The sequence below is a fragment of the Mustelus asterias genome, chromosome 7 (assembly GCF_964213995.1).
Source record: "Mustelus asterias chromosome 7, sMusAst1.hap1.1, whole genome shotgun sequence".
In the NCBI taxonomy this organism is placed as follows: domain Eukaryota; kingdom Metazoa; phylum Chordata; class Chondrichthyes; order Carcharhiniformes; family Triakidae; genus Mustelus; species Mustelus asterias.
The window spans coordinates 128,467,173-128,487,086 of record NC_135807.1 but is presented as its reverse complement, the minus strand read 5'-3'; the positions used below and the strand labels follow the sequence as shown (position 1 = coordinate 128,487,086).

Sequence of the window (19,914 nt, the reverse complement as noted above, 5' to 3'; positions counted from 1 at the left end):
TCCATACAAATTAACAACTGCGTCCAGTCGCATCAGCATGGCTCTAGAAGTCTACCAAATAAACCTGTTGGACTTTAACCTGGTGTTGTTAAAACTCTTACTGTCCAGAAGTCTACCCGTGGTTGATACTGAATGCGTTGCCATGGTAAGCGCAGGGGCAAAGGATGGTGGGTGGGTAGGAATGTGTTCGCATGAGTTGGTACTTTTGGCATTAGGGCTATAAAAACTCTTGGAAATGAGCTGAGGGGCATAACTTGGCATGGAGAGTACGAGGGGCCATGAGGTGGATGGAGTAGATGGGTTATCATGGATTGGCCATGTGGGGTGGATGTTTCATTTTAATTGTGTTGTTTTAAAAACGCCAACACAATACTGGAGTACTGATGCCAGCTTCCTACCCAGCCCACTTCCACACCCGACACCCCCTGTACTCGAGGGTTGCCAAGCCTTACTCCCAAGGAATACCACCACCAAAAACCCAACTTATGGGGCACTTTCTCCCAAGTCGAGTTTGCAGAGATGGGAATTGTCCCAACTGTGCGCTTCTGACATGGAAGTAAAAATTCAGGCCATAATCTCAAGTTTCTGATGCACACTTCTGCAAGGAGTGACTCCTCACTGGAGGGGGACAAAAAATTCTCCAATAGCTCCCAACGTTGAATCGACGGAAAATATGAATTAAAAAATTTTTCTTCTCATTTTTAAAATTTTACATTAATTTTGCTAATCTTTTAAGTCCCGTGGTATTGACGGAGAGCAGGCACATTTCACACTACAGGCTAATCCACAAGTTAACAGCGACAGATGGTTTACCACAGCAGGACAGGTCATTAGCCTGGATTTTATGGTCAGTAGCAAAGCAAGGGAAAGCAAAGCAAGGGAAAGCACTGATCTCAGAAGAAAGCGGCCCACAAAGATCTAATAGAGTCATAGGGTCATAGAGGTTTACAGCATGGAAACAGGCTCTTCAGCCCAACTTGTCCATGCCACCCTTTTTTTTTAAACCCCTAAACTAGTCCCAATTACCCATACTTGGCCCATATCCCTCTATACCCATCTTACCCATGTAATTGTCTAAATGCTTTTTAAAAGACAAAATTGTTCCTGCCTCTATAGAGTCATAATGATCCTGGGAGTGGGAATTTCCCCTTTTCCAGTGGCCATTTAAATCTGACGTCAAGTCAAAAAGATATTTTTCCATGCAGCAGCAGTGATGTCAGCAAGCAGGTAAGCAACCAATAAAACTTAAAGTCTTCCTGTATTCATTTAAATGTTCAGGTACAAAAATCATATGACTGTATTCGGATAGAAGCTAAAATAAACAGACTGCAAAAAAACCATTTTGTTTTTAAGAAAATGTGAATCTTTTGCTATCATGGTGAAGAAATTAGATATCCCACCAATATAAAATCGGCTTTTTAGGGGTAGCAAGGGAAGACAGCAGCAATTATCAAGTTAAAAACCCAATTACACCTCATTCAACAAAGTGCAACTTTATAAGGGTTTTACAGCAAGACTAACAGTGTAGAAGAGGAAGTTTTCACCATAATTACAATAGAGATTGCATTCTGTAGGAACCTCTATAGTGCATCTTATGGAGGTGGATAACCTGACCACAACCTTTGAATTTACCCTGCGGTCACCTGGACTCCAAACGTTGCTGCCAGTTTCATCGAGACAATGATGGCGAATGTTGACAGCTTTTCCATCATAACTACAGCAAAATCCAAGCATTGGTCTTTCCTTGTTTCATCTTAAGAAATATGTTTGTCCCCAATAGAAGTGTTGCACATTGGTAATGTGGGACTTCAGTCTCTCAATTAACCAATGCAGTACTGAAGTGGCATGCATTTTTGATATCAGTATTATATGCCTCATTTGCTATTACGAACCCCACCCCGTCCCCCCAAACCAAACAGCTGGGATTTCAAGAACACACAAAAATTTATTCTGAAAGTCCCTTACCACTGATATGGTCCAACTGCGTATCTTTTCGACATCCATCATGCAGTATTGCCAAGATACCAAACTCTTCATGTTAATGTACAATTGATTCCACAGAGCAAGGATAGCCTCATAGTATTGATCAATTCTGATTTCAAAGAACAAAATAAAGCCCCATTTAATAATCAACAAAGCATCTGAATTGTATTTATAACCTTAAATAACAAAGTACGGAACAAAAGACGGAACTTCGTACTTGTTTGCAAGATCAACTGCGCCAGGATTTGGAGGTGGGATGAGAAGACAAACAGATGGAACCATCATTTCCATTCCACCAGGTCCTATCACCCTCCATTTGCTGCGTTGTGAGTTGTCCAACAAAATACATTCATTGCCCCTATGGACAACCCGCTGAAAAATAAAAATGAAAGGAGAATTAATATATTAGAATTGTAGCAAAATTATTCAAAAGCATATTATAGCTTCTCAATGAATGTACAATTAAGTCAATTTTGTCACTATTTAGTACATTGTGGGGTGGCACAGTGGCTAGCACTGCTGCCTCACAGCGCCAGGGACCTGAGTTTGATTCTCGGCTTGTGTCACTATCTGTGCAGAGTCTGTACCTTCTCCCAGCATCTGCATGGGTTTCTTCCGGGTGCTTCCGTTTCCTCCCACAGTCTGAAAGACGTGCTGGTTAGATGCATTGGCCATGCTAAACTCTCCCTCAGTGTACCCGAACAGGCGCCGGAGTGTGGCACCTTGAGGATTTTCACAGTAACTTCATTGCAGTGTTAATGTAAGCCTACTTGTGACACTAATAAATAAACTTAAACTTGATTCCAGTAAACTAGAAAACTTTTACTTAAATCAGGCAACACTTCAATATTCAGTAAAAAGTTTCATAGAATCCCTACAATGCAGATGAAGGCCATTTGGCCCATCGAGCCTGCACCGACAATGATCCCACCCAGGCCCTATCCCTGTAACCACATGTATTTACCCTGCTAATCTCCCTGACACTAAACAGACAATTTATCATAGCCAATCCACCCAACTCGCACATCTTTGGACTGTGGGAGGAAACCGGAGCACCTGGGGGAAACCCACGCACACACAGGGAGAATGTGCAAACTCCACACAGACCGTGACCCAAGCCGGGAATCGAAGCCGGGTCCCTGGCGCTGTGAGGCAGCAGTGCTAACCACTGTGCCACCGTGCTGCCCTAGGCAATACTTTGAATTCACAGTCTCAAATTGTTCTCAATCACTAACATATAAAGTACCAGTGCAGTCAATTTCTGTTCTTTTAAAATTGCTTAATTTGAATTACTGGCTTATTCAATTTGGATTTTAAAGAAAACTTCAACGTAGTTTTATTACAATTGCTTATTCAAACTGCTTGGAAGTTAAAAAGTTACAGTACAAAAAAATGTACTGCAACTCAATGTTACATAGAGCAAAAAAACAACGGACAGAACCTAAACTTAGCAGAATGAATTTTATAAATTTTGCTGCACAAGCCCACTATTATCATTCACTAAAGTCTGACTCCTGTCAGATCAGGTTTATGCTAAAACCTTGGCACAACTCCTTCAAATCGACACTAATTTTAGCACAGGTGTGATCTCAGACTTAACGAACATTTTTTAATGTCACAAAGAGCTTTGTTGGTTTGTATCTGCAGATTGGTTACATCGGCATAACATCTAAAAAAGATTAATTGTGACACCTGATTAGTCCAGTGTCACCATCGATTTTTTTGAAAACTCATTTTACAATTAACTAAATTAATTAAACATGGTCCAGTGGCACAGTGGTTAGCACTGCTGACTCACAGCGCCAGGATCCCAGGTTCGAATCCCGGCTCGGGCCACTGTCTGTGTGGAGTCAGCACGTTCCCCCCGGATCTGCGTGGGTTTCCTCTGGGTGTTCCAGTTTCCTCCCACAGTCCAAAGATGTGCGGGTTAGGTGGATTGGCTATGCTAAATTGCCCCTTAGTGTCAGGGAGGCTAGCTAGGATTAATGCATGGGATTATGGGGATAGGGCCCGGTGGTCGGTGCTGACTCGGTGGGCCGAATGACCTCCTTCTGCACTGTAGGGATTCTATGATATTTCAATGAATATAAAGCAAGTATATTCTTCTAATGCTTTATTGGTCCAATGATACATAAAGTATTATCTAAAATAAAAACCCCACTTTGTGTACTGGCTGTTTTAAAGTTTTACAAATGACTGAAATGACAAGATTCATTCGCAAAATGTTCAACAGAAATTCTACCTGATCCTGTTTGTAGTCACAAAGAGCCTTGAGAATGATTTGGTTCTGGGCCCGATGATCGGTACTAATAGGGGGGTTGCGTGGTTTCAGCTGTACTATCTTCTTTGATTTGTTTACCAGGTTTGACACCTGTCTTTTGTATTCATGGATTTTCTCTTGATCTTTCTGCCAAAATAAAACAAAGAAAGCATATTCAATAAATGAAAAACTCAAAGCCAAGTAGTAAGAAACAAGTCACTGGGGATTCCTGTAAACGTGCCACTGCATTATCATAGAGATTGGGAAGTCCAAGTACATACAAATCATTCAATTTGTTTGCTTAATACTGGCTAATATTTCATACGTTAAACAAACCTAAACCTAAAAGTAACAGTCCATAAAGTTAATGGCTCCCATTTTTCAAATACTACCTCTTTCCCTGCCACCATCCACCACTGTTCAGTTGAGCAATGGCTGAATTTGGTGTTGCAGGCTGTTAATGACCTGGGCTTACTGGTGCAGGCCAGTGTCCTGGCGAGGCCAGCACCAGAAAACAGCAGGAAAATACAGCTGCAGGTCTCATCGTCAACCTTCAGGCATTCTGCTGCTCCTGGACAACACCAGGCAGAGACACCCAGCTCCCCTCTCCCATGGGAACTCCTGTGCAACACAGAGATGCAGGGGATGACATAGGTCTCCACTCCTTTACACCTGGAGAGAGGTCGCTGAGGCAAAGCACAGGAAAGTCACACCCAATGCTTAATTGTCAGATCTTTAGGAAACTGAACATATCTGATAATTCATCTAACATTGGAAATCTGCACTTTAAAATTATCTATTAAATACCTCAGATTCTGCAATCATCTTCTCTAATTGTGGCAATGATGTTGACTTATCACAGACGTATTTCTTTCTTATGGAGTCCTGCATTTTCTTCAATGAGTTTTCAGTTGCTTGAGCATCCTCAAAAAACTATAAAACAAAAAGAGCTTGGGAGTTAATATATAGGAACATGAACAGAATCACACAAACCTATAGCGAAGAGTGCAGGTTAGCCAATTAATTGGAATCTCTTGACCACCTAAACATTTCCATAAACTGTTGTTCTCCTTCCTTGGCGTAACAGTTAGAAAGAATGAGTGTGCAAATCCACAGGGCAAAGTGGTTCTTAAAACATTACCTTCGCTTTCTTCCACCTCATTGTCCCAGCCAGGGAGACTATTAATCCAGAAACTCTGGGGACCTGGGTGCAAATCCCACTACGCCAGATGATGGAATTTCAATGCAATAAAAAGGAGCTGAAATTAAGAATCCACTGATGATCACGAAAAACCATTGTCGATTGTTGGAAAAACCCATCTGGTTCACTAATGTCCTTTAGAGAAGGAAATCTGCCATCTTTACCTGGTCTGGCCTACATGCCAGAGCCACAGCAATGCGGTTGACTCCGAATTGCCCTCGGGCAACTAGGGATGGGCAATAAATGCTGGCAAGCCAGTGATGCTCGAGACCCACAAATGAATTAAAAAGAACTACAAATCTTCGAAGTTAAAGCAAGAAACGAGATAGCCATACAAGTATCCCAGCTAATAGGGCACAAATCATTTTCAAGTTTAAGTTACGTTGACTGATCTGCGGAACTGGATAGTTTACCTGGAAGTAATTGGAATTCTCTTTCAGATGAACTTCAATGCACTTGGTAAGCTGGAGAATCCAACTCCATTGTGTCTGTAGAGTATCGATGTAGGCCTGCAATTTTTAAAAGAGTGCACAATGTTCTCTCATATTTTTCTGAAGATTCAGCAAAAAAAATCAGATTGTGATGAAATAGAAATCTATAATTTGCTATGATGAATATGACTTATTCTTACATATGCTCAATATCGCTTTGAGTCCTGGGGTCCTAACGCATATTTCAGAAGGTCGTAAATACAATGCATATATACACGCGCCAGATTTTACCATAGTGTTTTTTAAAAATGATGTGCACCATATACAAAGATGTGCGGGTTAGGTTGATTGGCCATGGTAAATTGACCCTTAGTGTAAGGAGAATTTGCAAGGCAAAAATGTGGGCTACGGGGATAGGGACTGGGTGGGATTGTGGTTGGTGCGGACTTCATGAGCCGAATGGCCTCCTTCTGCACTGTCGGGATTCTATGTCACTGTCAGTGTCTTTATAAAGCTACACAAGTTTCCTTCCAATGTTGGGGAAACTGCAGTTTATTTCCAGCTCTCCTGATTTTATTCATGTCTCCACACTTGCTGGTTTTGAATCTTTGGAGCTTTTTACACAGAGAAAAAATTCATAATCAGTGAACAACTAGGCTAGTTTTTTATATGACGGCATTGCCAAAAAATGTGAAGCTAACACTTCCACATATCCAGTGCGCAGGAGATCAAATATCTGGTGAAAAATGTGAACTGATAATTCAATACCAGTTTAATTCTTTTTAAATCAAGATTTTAAAAAAACGTAAGGGCAAAAAGGATGATACAAAGATTACCACCAGGACAGCTATGTTATTACATATCAAATTTCAGAGCAAGTAATATCTGCACTCCCAAGAGATGGAATTTCACCAATTATAGGCTGACAGCTTTTGTTCTGTTGAAATTAATTGTAAATTACATTGAAAATAGTAAACGGGGTTGATATTTGAATCATGGCTTCAGGCAGCAATTGTATCTGTTCTATTGCAAGCTGAAGCCTCTCTTGAAGATTATTTTTTTCAAATAACAAGCACGAAGATTATTTTTTTGGTCCATGCATTCTGACTCGGGATGGCACCATGGTTAACACTGCTGTCTCACAGCTCCAGGGACCCAGGTTCAATTCCGGCCTCGGGTGACAGTCTGCGTGGAGTTTGCACATTCTTCCCATGACTGCATGGGTTTCCTCCGGGTGTTCCGGTTTCCTGCCACACTCTGGAAATATGCTGGTTACGTTGATTGGCCATGCTAAATTGCCTCTTAGTATCAGGGAGATGGTAGACGTGTGGGGTTATAGGGATAGGGCCTGGGTGGGATTGGTATTGGCGCAGACTCGATGGACCGAATGGCCTCCTTCTGCACTGTAGGGGTTCTATGACTCAAATATAATGTTTAATATTAGAGCTCATGTACTGGAACAGGTCTTACCTCAGGCAAAAATGAATGCTAAGTTCTTATTTCTAGGATCTTCTCGCACAGGCGGCATGGTAGCACAGTGGTTAGCACTGCTGCTTCACAGCTCTAGGGACCTGGGTTCGAATCCCGGCTCGGGTCGCTGTCTGTGTGGAGTTTGCACATTCTCCCTGTATCTGTGTGGGTTTCCTCCGGGTGCTCCGGTTTCCTCCCACAGTCCAGAGATGTGCGGGCTAGGTTGATTGGCCATTCTAAATTGCCCCTTAGTGTCCCGGGATGCATAGGTTAGAGGGGTTAGTGGGTAAACATGTAGGGATATGTGGATAGGGCCTGGGTGGGATTGTGGTTGGTGCAGACTCGATGGGCTGAATGGCCTCTTTCTGCACTGTAGGATTCTATGATGATACACATGGCACTTCTAGTTAGGAAATGACAGCATGAAGCTTCACATTTAATTTAACATAATACAAGATGGAAAATGGATAGTGGGTAAAGCCTTCATGAGTAATCAAACAACACAATTTCCATCCAACAAATGCGACAAACGTGTTGTGCCAAATTCAGGACACAAGAATTGTGCAATTATTTTTGCCCTGCTTTTGTATCAAACTCTTTCCCATTGGGAAATTAATTCATTTATTTTAATCACATCCATTAAAATAGTAAAAGAATTTGATGCAATTGCAGCACCCAATCAAATTTTTAGGCTTGTAGCAATTGTCACTAACATCTTGTACAGGTACCTAGGTAATGAATGGTGATTGTGCTCCACATGTATAGAAGTGCTATCACTTCCCTTTATCTCTAAACCTGACAGTAAGCTTGATTGACAAGGCTTGGTCAAGATTTACACTGCCCCTAGAGAATGATCAACCAGGCAGCCCCACCTCAATCTTGTCAGCTGCAGGATGATTATTTGCTACTAGCTGGTCACCATCTTGTTTGAGTCTGTTTAACTGCTTTTCTTTTTCTTCCAACTGGCTCATCATCACCTAGCAAAAGCAAGTAAAATTTAAATAATTAAACATGGATGCGCACAACCAACCAGTCATTTGATAGTAGAGAATTTGAATATTGCTGAAGAGACATGTTGACAACACTTTTTGTCTTGCATTCATCAGGACAAATGTAAGAATGCCAAATTTCAAACGTTCATAACAATTTATACTCGAGGAGAAAAGGGTGCTGATTGGTTGGAAAGTTGACTCTGATTTGCTGAGGCGTTGCCTCTGAATGTATTCAAGAGGCCACTAGATATAGCACTTGGGGCAAATGGGATCAAAGGTTATAGGGAGAAAAGTAGGATTGGGCTATTGAGTTGGACAATCAGCCGTGATCATAATGAATGATGGAGCAGGCTCGAAGGGCCAAATGGCCTCCTCCTATCTTGTTCAATGTTTCCATGTTGCCATGGAGGAAGCGAGATGGCATTATAGACTCCCCAAGCAATTCAAAAAGGTGCAAGGCTTGAATATATTTCTTCTGTTTACAGAGAAAACAGGGATCAGTTTTCTGGCCCAATTTGTTCCAAAATTGAGGGCCATTCTTATTGTCTAGCTTATGGATTCCAAAGGGAGTTAAAAATTTGCAAAACACAAAGTATAATCCTTTAGAAAACATTTGAGCTTCTCCACCATACTCTGTCGCCTCAATGTTCCACTCGTTGGTGAAATGCAGGAGTCTTTTTTTTAAATTGCTGATTGATTTCTATAATTTCCTGTCCAATTCCCCCAAACCATTTGATAGTGGCTTACTGTTGACATTCATATCATTTTGCATTCATTACCACAGGTCAATTATACAGGATGTGAATGCTACAAAAACTCCATATGGGGAGGTAAAACAAAACAAAAATGAAATATTCCCTCTCTTTTTATTCCCTCTCTCTATTCTTTTTCAGATTACAGAAATTGTGCAGAAAGAAAGATATTTTCAAGGAAATCATCCATCCACACTGACCACCTCCACCCCAAACCCCCAAGTCGCATTTTTTAAGACATTTTATTTGAAATCTTACTATTTTTGAAGGCACAGATGGCACTAAAATTAAACAAAATATCTTCACATATAACTTGAAATGCATTGTTTAGTTAATTAAAATAATATACAATATTTATTACCATGTTTTTCCCCTAAAATAATTTAAGTGATTCTGCAAAAATTTCTAAATACGTAAACCACGAAGATAAAGCAAGTAGAATTGCCTCAAAAAGAATGTTAATGTAGGAATTAATAAAAGGACAAATTCATGAGAGACCAAAAAAAGACAGACTTTCTTGCATATGGCTTTCCTTAAAGAATTTAAAATTCCCTCAAGTAAAAAGGCATTTCTTGTTTGATTTTTCACCAAACTTGACGATGGGGTAAATCTTAACAAGTTGGTGCTCTTGGTTTGGGTTCTGACTCCATGACAGTGCAGATATACAGTCAGATCCAGAAGTACTCGGTTAGACCATACTTGGAAGTACTGGGGACCATACCGATCTTCTATAAAGGATATAGAGGCAATGGAGAAGGTGCAAAAACAATACTAGAATGGAGAGATTATAACTTTCAGGAAAGACTGAACAGACTTTTCTCTCTAGGCTTTTAAAGTTATGATGGGGTGTGACAAGGTGGATGTAGAGATGATGTTTCCAGTTATACGGCTTCCAAAACTAAGGGCCATAGATATACAATTATTACGAATAAATCCAGTTAAGGGCTAAGAAAATTCATAACCCCAAGTGATTATAATGTAGAACTTGTTAGCCCATGGAGTAAGTGAGATAGAAAGCATGGATGCTTTTAGGGGAACCTAGTTAAATACATGAAGGTATGGAATGATATGCAGACTGGCTTTAAACGAAGTAGGGTGGGAGGTGCCTCAGATGGAACATAAACAATAGCACTGGCTATTAGGGTTCAAAGGCCAGTTTCTGTGCTAACTTTTCTACATAACCGATGAGGAAAGCAACACATCCGATTTGTGGTTCAATTTCAATTTTTGATTTTGAAAAAAAATGGTCATTAACCTTCAATGGCAGGCAGTAAGTATAACATTAATGATCAGCCACATGTTATACACCTGCATTTGGAAAGGAAAAGGCAAACAAAAAAGAGTAGCTTGTGTTTTGGCTTCAGTATCCAATCTTCCCTTGTTAAGCAAGGTTTCATGCAGGGAGTGCTAGCTTGCAAATTTATCCAAAGCTGTAGTAGCGATTAGAGGTTAATGATGACTGAAAACTACATCAAAACTTTGACTTAAAAGTAAACCTTTTCTCAGGCTTGGTTTTTGGATTATGTTTGCCAATAATTTGAAATTTCACTGCCAGGAAATGTGAGGAAAGGTGTTGATAAGAGCACGAAAAAGGTGGAGTAAAAATAGTAGACGGAAAGAGTAGTAATTGTAATCACACAATCACGAGTGTTGGTCATCGTTCGAGTCTGGCTCAGTGAAGACAGCCAGTTAGCAAGTACATCTTTTCAAAATGTCTGGCATCAACACACGTGCGTACTGCTGAAACACGCGCAAAAATCGATTTCCATCTTCAGCATGCTACTCTCACCCAACCCAGCTGGTTCAATTTATGGGGGAGGGGTGGTGAATGATTCAGAGATAATTTACACATCTATCTTTGTATCTGCAGAATGCCGCTTGGGTGAGTTTTATTCCAACAAATGCAGACTTACGGAAAAAGCTTCTTGTTTTTCGGCAATCTTTGTGTTCTTATCACTCCAATCGTGAACAAGTTCTTCTTCTTCACGGTCATTGATCCACATAATTTCATTGCTTGTGGCTGAAATTATGTTCTGGAGCTTTTTTAGTTGATCAAGTCTATCCGCTGAAGCTTTCTGGCATGCGTGTAAAAATCAACACTCGTTATTTGTTCAATTAGGTTACCAAAAATATCTGCTTTTAGGTTTACCAAAGACTTCAGCTTACCAAAATGATTTCGTATTGACTTTCCACTAATAGCAAGTGCTCTCTGCTGCTGTCAGAATAGTTCCCCTTCTAGGAGATAAAGGCAAAGCAATCAGAACTTCCGAATGTAAAACCATCATTAGATATTTGATTTTCAATGTCATCAGAAAAGTGGCACTGGTAGTTAGACTCTGCAATTCAGATATGTTCAATTTGGCAAATTGCGTAAATAATCTATATCTAACTACGCATTTAAAGCAGCAGCCAAGATTCTTGTGATCTTTAACTCCACATTCTGGAATAAGTAAGCAGCAAATAATTTAATCAAAACTTTTATTTCACACAAGATCCTTGCTAACAACACCAGCTCAGTATATCCATGTCTTGCACAGTTTGCTCCAATCAGAAGTTTAAAGTATTAGGTCACAAATAAGCTGCATTACACTGCAATGAGATAGCAGGCTTGTTGGAATTTGCCACAATCTGCAAATCAAAAAGACCCCATTACTGTATTATCTGGGTCTCCCAATAATACATTTCAGCGAATCTCAAAGTTATTTCTGGATTTCAGGCACAAGGACAAGAACATAACACTAAGAGGTAGGCAGGGGGGATTTTAACCTTCAATGGCAGGCAATAAGTATAACATTAAGGATCAGCCACATGTTATATACCTGCATTTGGAAAGGAAAAGGCAAACAAAAAAAGAAGGGCTGAGCAACAGGGTTATATGCCGCCACCAGTTTCTCACCTAGCAGCGAAAGTTAAAATCTTACCCACAAGTGAGAGTATCACTAGCGCAAAGCTTACAATATAAGGAGGCTTTTAAAAGTAATCTTTCAATTCCTTACAACTTTAGCTGTTAAGGTAAAGCTGGCATCTGCAGGGCAGCACAAGTAGTAACTGAAGGTTAATATCTTAAGCTGCAATTGTGCCAACTGTTCGTTGGGAAATTTGGCATATGCATTAGCCCACACTCTTAGTTTACAAATACAGTGGACTTGAAATTCATTTCATTCTGCTTGTAGATGCATAACTAATAGCATGGATCCAGTACATAGCCGAACCAGGTCAGCATGTCAATAAAAATTGTGCCTCGTTATAATATTTGCAGCGAGCTAGATGTGCCTGCTGCTCCTCCAAAGAATGAGGGGGCCCAAGCAGGGGCCAGCAGTGGCCCCTTTATGGACCGCTGATTAGGTCACTGTAGAACTGAAAAATAAGTCTGAACATGCCTCATATTTGTGACCTCTGCAATTTAGGTAGACTTTACTTCTAGTGTGAATGAGTTTTAATTATACAGCACAGCCATTGCTCACTGTGCAGTAAAACAGCACAGCTAAGTGTACTAAAATGGATTTTATGAGATACACATAAAATATTATTGGCCGAGGGTAATGCTAAATGCCTATTTTTTCAAAACTGTAAAATACATTGTGGAAAACATAAACCACTGGGAACTCCTTCCTAACAGCACTGTGGGTGTACCTACATCACATGGTTCAAGAAGGCATCTCACCATCTTCCCAAGAGCAATTAGGGAAGGGCAATCATACAAGAATAAAGAAAAACACTTTCATTTTTGATTCCAAGAAGATGTGCTTAACTAAAAATTACCAACAGAGGCCAGTGTATCATTTATCAACCAGAATCTTGCAAATTTAACTTGTTTACTAAGATGGTCAGCTCCTGGTATAGGTTCGAAAATTGTAGAGGACCTGCAATAAAAATTCAATGATGGCTACAACAATAATTCCAGTTCTCTCAATGTTGGCAATTAACTTTCCAAGACTATGGAGCTATTTGCAAAGGCAGTGGTCCTCATAACACAACAATGGCCTTCATACATTACTTGGAGACTACTTGCAGCCCACCTTGTCCTCAACTGTGCTATGAAGTGAACCATCTGCTGCGTATCTTTGCTATCTGTTCACAGCTGGCTTAGCCATGGGATACTGTCTGAAATAAGAGACAACATCAGTTTCCTTCTCTCTTCCAACTCAAAACAAAACCAAAGTCTTTGGTCCCAACGTCCATCCAGCTGTATTTTGAAATATGGAATAAAACTACCCAGCACCTCGACTCCTATGCAAGGAGTGGCACAGTCCACAGTAAAACATGTTGGAACAGTCCAATATGGCTTGAAGCAAGACACTTACTGGCCTGTAACTCTCAGCAAAATATGACATCACGACATAATGTGTTAAGTTTGTCATTCATTTTCAGTTTCAATTTTATAATGTGCCCTTCTGGCTCACTTTGCTGTTCTTCATACATGCTTCCGGCATAAGCTTAATACTTGTTAGACGATTTCTGGTTACATTATTGTGCTCCTTTTCAAAATGTTAAAAATTATAAATCTGCAGTTTCACACATAGTTAATCAAAAATGGAATTTCCTCGTAACTAAAAATACAGGCCATGGATTTCCACTTCTTTAGTTCCATGCAGTAATCTTCCATTTATTTTCAAATAGGCTTAGACCATAAGACATAGGAGCAGAATTAGGCCACTCGGCCCATCGAGTCCGCTCCATCGTTCAATCATGGTTGATATTTTTCTCATCCCCATTCTCCTGCTTTTTCCCCATAATCTCTTAAGAATCTCTTATTAATCAAGAACCTATCTATCTCTGTCTTAAAGACACTCAATGACCTTCTGCGGCAAAGAGTTCCACAGATTCACCACTCTCTGGCTGAAGAAATCCCTCCTCATCTCTGTTTTAAAGGATCATCCCTTTAGTCTGACGTTGTGCCCTCTGGTTCTAGTTTTTCCTACTAATGGAAACATCCTCTCCACATCCACTCTATCAAGACCTCACAGTATCCTGTAAGTTTCAATAAGATCCCCCCTCATAGATCATAGAATCATAGAAACCCTACAGTACAGAAAGAGGCCATTTGGCCCATCGAGTCTGCACCGACCACAATCCCACCCAGGCCCAAACCCCATATCCCTACATATTTACCCGCTAATCCCTCTAACCTACCCATCTCAGGACTCTAAGGGACAATTTTTAACATCGTCAATCAACCTAACCCGCACATCCTTCTAAGCTCCAATGAGTACAGACCCAGAGTCCTCAACCGTTCCTCGTACAACAAGCTCTTCGTTCCAGGGATCATTCTTATGAACCTCCTCTGGACCCTTTCCAAGGCCAGCACATCCTTCCTTAGATACGAGGCCCAAATGGGGTCTGACCACAGCCTTATACAGCCTCAGAAGTACATCCCTGCTCTTGTATTCTAGCCCTCTCGACATGAATGCTAACATTGCATTTGCCTTCCTAATTGCTGACTGAACCTGCACGTTACCCTTAAGAGAATCTTGAACAATGACTCCCAAGTCCCTTTGTGTTTCTGACTTCCTAAGCATTTTCCCATTTAGAAAATAGTCTGTGCCTCCATTCCTCCTTCCAAAGTGCATAACCTTCAAATCGCAGTACCTACTGCAGCATCAGAAAACATTGGCCACTACTTTTCTAATCTCAGAAGAGAGTGCAACAATATTGGGAAGCAAATCTTTCCAACTGGCTCAAAAACATTCCATGTTCAGCAGGGTCTCAGGTAACAAAGATCAGCTTGGAGATTATTTTGGAAGGATGGTCCTTCTTTCAGGAATACTGTCCCAAGTACAGTAGTGACCTTCCTTCCAAGTATGTTTCCATTACAGCAAAGCATAATTTTGGGGGGAAAATATTCAAAGGCTTTGTATAGTTACCTGTTCCGCTTTGAGCTTATCTATTTTCCAACGATAATCTTCTAGGCTCCTATGGTATCTTCTTTGCTCATTTATCTGGTGCTCTACCGAGGCTGCATCTACTCCCCATTCTTGAGCATCTAACACATGCTGTATGGAAAATGAAGAGATTAATTTAAGAAGAATAATTATGATTCGAATTTCCCTTTCTATTCTTTCCTATTACAGAAGGCTAATTGCCAATTGTGGACTAAATTAAAATAATTATTAAAATAGTTTAGCCTATATTTTGAATTAATACTTGACACAAGCATTAGGAATGACATCAGAGGGGAAAAGAAAACAAACCTTAGACACAGTTCTGTCCACGTGGTTTACAAAAAAATCAAGCATAAAAATCAATACTGACGACCTTGACTGTATTAAATATGCAAAAGCTGGATTTAACTTCCCCTATAATCACACGAGCAGGGAGGTCTATAGCCAGGTGCCTGCCCCTAAAACCAGCCATTGGAAACTTATCCTTTTCTCCCTTTGAATTCCCAATCCACTTGCGGCAGTGATTCCACCTGCCCTTGCCCCTCTCTCCCCCAAGAGGTATTTCAACCCATAACTGAATTCTATTTTGAAATTCTTTAAACCGCTGCCATACAGCACAATTTTGCTCTCGTGCCACCGATACCAAAACCACTTGAAGCAAACGTATCACCCTGCACGACACAAAGCATGTCGTAAGCTATAGCAATACAAAACCTATCTATTTTCAGACCATTCTGTCCATGTTACACTAGAAAATACACATCATTGTATTGTAGGTTAGAGAGCAAGAGTTCTTCATAAAGCAAAGCACAACTATTCAATCAACCTAATTAGCCCAAGAGACTGATAACTATAATGTAGCTTTTTTTAAAAGTAATGAATTTATAGCTGAATAAATCATTATGTAGATTGGGCCTAGCATGACATGTGCACAGGCAATTAAGTTGATAATGCAATGGTATCAGAAGGCATGTGGCATTGTACAACTGATACTGATGATGATATTACCTCCTGGAATTCCATAACCTCCATGCTTGGAGTAAGAAGGTGATGAGGCTACATGGAGGGGAGGAGAGAAACCAAGAAAGGACAGTATCTGGAGCATAGGCAGCACCCAGGTTGTAGGTACCAATACCAGATGGTTGACCAACCAAAATAACTCACATCTAGATTTTTCCTATTGGTATTATGTAATAAGGTTTCCTTTTGTCCCAGTGCAGTAAGCAAGATGTACCAGCTGTTGGCACACAAACTGCAGCTTCTTGCCAGTGCGGCACAGCTGTAAAGGTGACAACTGCTCTAATGCTCATGCAACTGGGCATTTCCAAGTGGCTTCAGATAATATTCAACAATTAGCAGTGCAGTTGGCATAATAGTTGTCAAAAACCTTGCTCAGGCACTCATCAAATTCATTTCTTTTCAAGTATATACCCAAATTATTAGGGGGTTGGTGAGGGACGGAGAAGGGAAACTGAACGCGAGGGAGAATAAAGAAAAATCAACAAATTTCAATGTGGAATGCTCCAAGGACAGACTACAAGACTGATGAGATAATAAAGGCCTGATCAGAACCTGCTGGATTAACAGTACAAGTTGTGAGTGATGCCAGCTACTTCATTCTGCATGGCTAAGCACTTTAGGCAGCAAACAGCTGCGATTCTTTTATTCTCAGACAATCCACGATAACCTGATCTCCCTATTCACAGTAACATGACCAGAAATACCTGCTTCATGGCGACATCTCTGTCAGCCAAGGACAGAAGTTGTAAATAGGTACAATGAAGTACTCAGTGCTACTTGATTAATAATTGAGATTCTGCAGACATTTCATTGCAATAATGCTGGGCAGTGTAGGATTTCCTCAAGCTGTCACTTAAACATTGTCAATCTTAGACTTACGAAGTGGAATGAGAGATATCTTATAAAGAAGGAAACTAATGAGACAATTCACATGTGAAGATTAAGAACAGAAGAATCCCAATTCTCCTTCAACCAAACCCACTGTCTTCTCCTCAAACCACTTTTCATAGAGCTGGAAATAGCAATTTTGCCTATCATCTCATTATATAATAGGTGGCATATCAATAGACTTGCCCCATTATATTCACTTTGGAAAAATATATCTAATTTGTGTTTGATGGAATCTCCTGTAGTTTCAACAGATGAGTGTCTAATTGATGTAAACACCAACTTCATTCAACGTCCATCACCACTTGAGTTAGAACTTCTTCCTGGTGTACTTTTCTCTAAAATCAAAAATGGTTTAGTGGGTAAATGGCATAACTTAAGGACAAAAAAACTGAAAAGGAAGAAAAGGAAACTTTGAATTTAGTTTTTAATTAATAAAGTCAATTCTTCTTTTCGTTATTCTATAAATACTTAGTCACTTTTTTTCCAAGTGCAACTTTACTTACCTTCTGTTGGCTTAACCAACTGTACATCTCACTAGTGGATCTCGAAAACCCATCATCCCAGGAACTTCTGGGTTTTTGGATGCTGTGTTGCCTTAGAGTCCGGCTCCTTTCAATCATTCGCTCAGCGTATCGGTCAGTGATAGCCTTTGAAATGGCATGCATCTGATTCCGAAGACTAAACAGCCTGCAGGAAAGTTTCAAATATAGTGACTACTGAACAGGCCTAGCTGAAGAGAGCCCCAACAAAGTATAATATTGGGTTTTCACTGTCAGTTTTGACTTTGGTGTCCGTTATCCACCCTAGTGTTATTATGTGGGTTTAACCCTCACATCCAGCAAATTTGTGGAATCAATCTTCACCTTTATCGTCAAGATGAAGCCCAAAACATGAAAATTGGAACGGCATGTCCATAACAGAGCCTGATAGGACTAAGTTTTTTTTTTTAACTGGTCGGTGCAACATCGTGGGCCGAAGGGCCTGTTCTGCGCTGTAATGTTCTATGTTCTATGTTCTAAGTCAAGAGAGGCCTGAGGGTCATTTAACAGTCCTAAAGATTCCAGCCAAAAAAATCTTACGTCACGGTAGCACAGTGGTTAGCACTGCTGCTTCACAGCTCCAGGGACCTGGGTTCGATTCCCGGCTTGGGTCACTGTCTGTGTGGAGTTTGCACATTCTCCTCGAGTCTGCGTGGGTTTCCTCCAGGTGCTCTGGTTTCCTCCCACAGTCCAAAGATGTGCGGGTTAGGTTGATTGGCCATGCTAAAATTGCCCCTTAGTGTCCTGAGATGTGTAGGTTAGAGGGATTAGTGGGTAAAATATGTAGGGATATGGGGGTAGGGTCTGGGTGGGATTGTGGTCGGTGCGGACTCGATGGGCCAAATGGCCTCTTTCTGTACTGTAGGGCTTCTATGATTTCTTCTTCTATCTTGGTGTCTTCTGCCTACTCCGATGTCATTGGGATGAGACTTCTAAAGATAAACTGGCCCCTTGTTTGTCTGCAGCAGGAACTTCAGCCAACTTCAAAGATAAGGCAAGATGTCACCAGGCAATAACAGTACAACCTCAAGCCAATAAGTGGACTCTGCTCGATCCTCTCGTTGGGTAGGGGAGTTAAAATTGGCCCGAAAAGGACACTACAAAATCTAATGAATCAGAACAATTTTGCAACAACTCTGTAAAAGTAAACAAGTGACTATCTGGCCCACTTTGTTTTCTGCTCACCATGAATACATCATTATTCTGATTTGCAATTATCTCACACTTACACAATTTCAGTAACTTCACAATCGCCCAGCTTTTTTATTATCCTGGCAAATAAATTTAACGGCGAGTTCAGTTAGGGAAAACTGGGCTTGCAATGAAAATACAACAAAAATGTCCTCATTTAATTTGAGGCAACAGAAAAAAAAATGCTGCAAAAATATTTTAATTTATTTTAATAAGCTACTTCACAGGTGTGACAGATTGGACACTCAGGTCCAATCTTAAATGGCTTGTCAGAGGGGCAGGGGAAGATCTTTCGAGCAGCAGAGAATGGAATCAAACTATTTTAACATGCTTACATGATGCCGCCCCTGATCTGTAGTTAACATTATAAGAAACAGAATTAAGACGATTAATACGGATTCCATTCAAAAATACATTTTGGACTCTACCTAATGAATGACAGAATTATTAAACAAAAAAGTTGCTGTCCATAATATTTCCTCTATTGCGCATGCTGTTTATTTTGCCCCATGTCTCTGTCAATAAAACTGTCCTGGTGTAGAGTGTCAGGTTTGAGGGGGAGAGGCACTGCCTCAGTGGGTACACAACGCCGAAATAGATAGACCCCCTTGCCCAATACCAGCCCAGGTAACTAAAACTACCAAGCTACCTGCTTGCTGTTGACCTCCCCCTCCCGTGTGTAAAATAGTGGCGGGATGAGGCACCCAATTGGCCATTTGACAGCCTCAATAGGCCCAAGTACAGGCGGGCTACCCAATGCCTTGTAAAATGGGAGCTAGATCTGGGATGAGCGTTGCATTTTACAAATGCCCCTGCCTTCAAACTTGCCATCAAGGCACCATAAAATTCCAGCCAATAAATTTTTCATCTTGCAATATCTGACGGACACTTTCTGTTACAAGTCATAATATCCAAGACTAATGTTTACAGGTTTTTGTAAAAATATTATGAGGTATGGAGATGGAATTGAGGTTCAGATCAGCAATGATCTGATCAAATGGCAGAATAGGCCCATAGGAATGAGTGACAGACCCCCATTCCTATGATTCAAAACTAATCTTCAATATATTTCAGCTTACACTTGAATAGAAGTAAATTTCCTTACTTTTTTTGGGTTGATTCAGAAGCCATCCCATTACGTTTCAAATCTTCAGCATAGTCTTCAATTTTTGCTAGCTCCTCACCAGCAATTTTCAAGAATTCATCAATTTGTAATCTGTGTCTTCCGGACATACCAGAATCAAAAGCATTCAGATCCTGAAATGAAATAAGAGAACAAAAATGGCTCTTCACCAAAGAACA

General features: G+C 40.5%; 1 protein-coding gene across 2 annotated transcripts in view; it reads right to left on the bottom strand.

Annotated features, from left to right (window-relative positions):
- LOC144495941 (desmoplakin-like) overlaps positions 1–19,914 on the bottom strand; it is a 73,170-nt gene that overhangs the window by 36,381 nt on the left and 16,875 nt on the right. For both annotated transcript variants that reach the window (XM_078216817.1, XM_078216816.1), the window contains exons 3-13: positions 19,718–19,869; positions 17,386–17,569; positions 14,954–15,082; positions 11,256–11,324; positions 11,003–11,164; positions 8,218–8,322; positions 5,858–5,953; positions 5,051–5,176; positions 4,226–4,390; positions 2,201–2,355; positions 1,966–2,092 (exon numbers count right to left, since the gene is read on the bottom strand). In XM_078216817.1, coding sequence (XP_078072943.1) covers positions 1,966–2,092; positions 2,201–2,355; positions 4,226–4,390; positions 5,051–5,176; positions 5,858–5,953; positions 8,218–8,322; positions 11,003–11,164; positions 11,256–11,324; positions 14,954–15,082; positions 17,386–17,569; positions 19,718–19,869 — 1,470 coding nt within the window. The remainder of the gene's footprint in view (positions 1–1,965; positions 2,093–2,200; positions 2,356–4,225; positions 4,391–5,050; positions 5,177–5,857; positions 5,954–8,217; positions 8,323–11,002; positions 11,165–11,255; positions 11,325–14,953; positions 15,083–17,385; positions 17,570–19,717; positions 19,870–19,914) is intronic.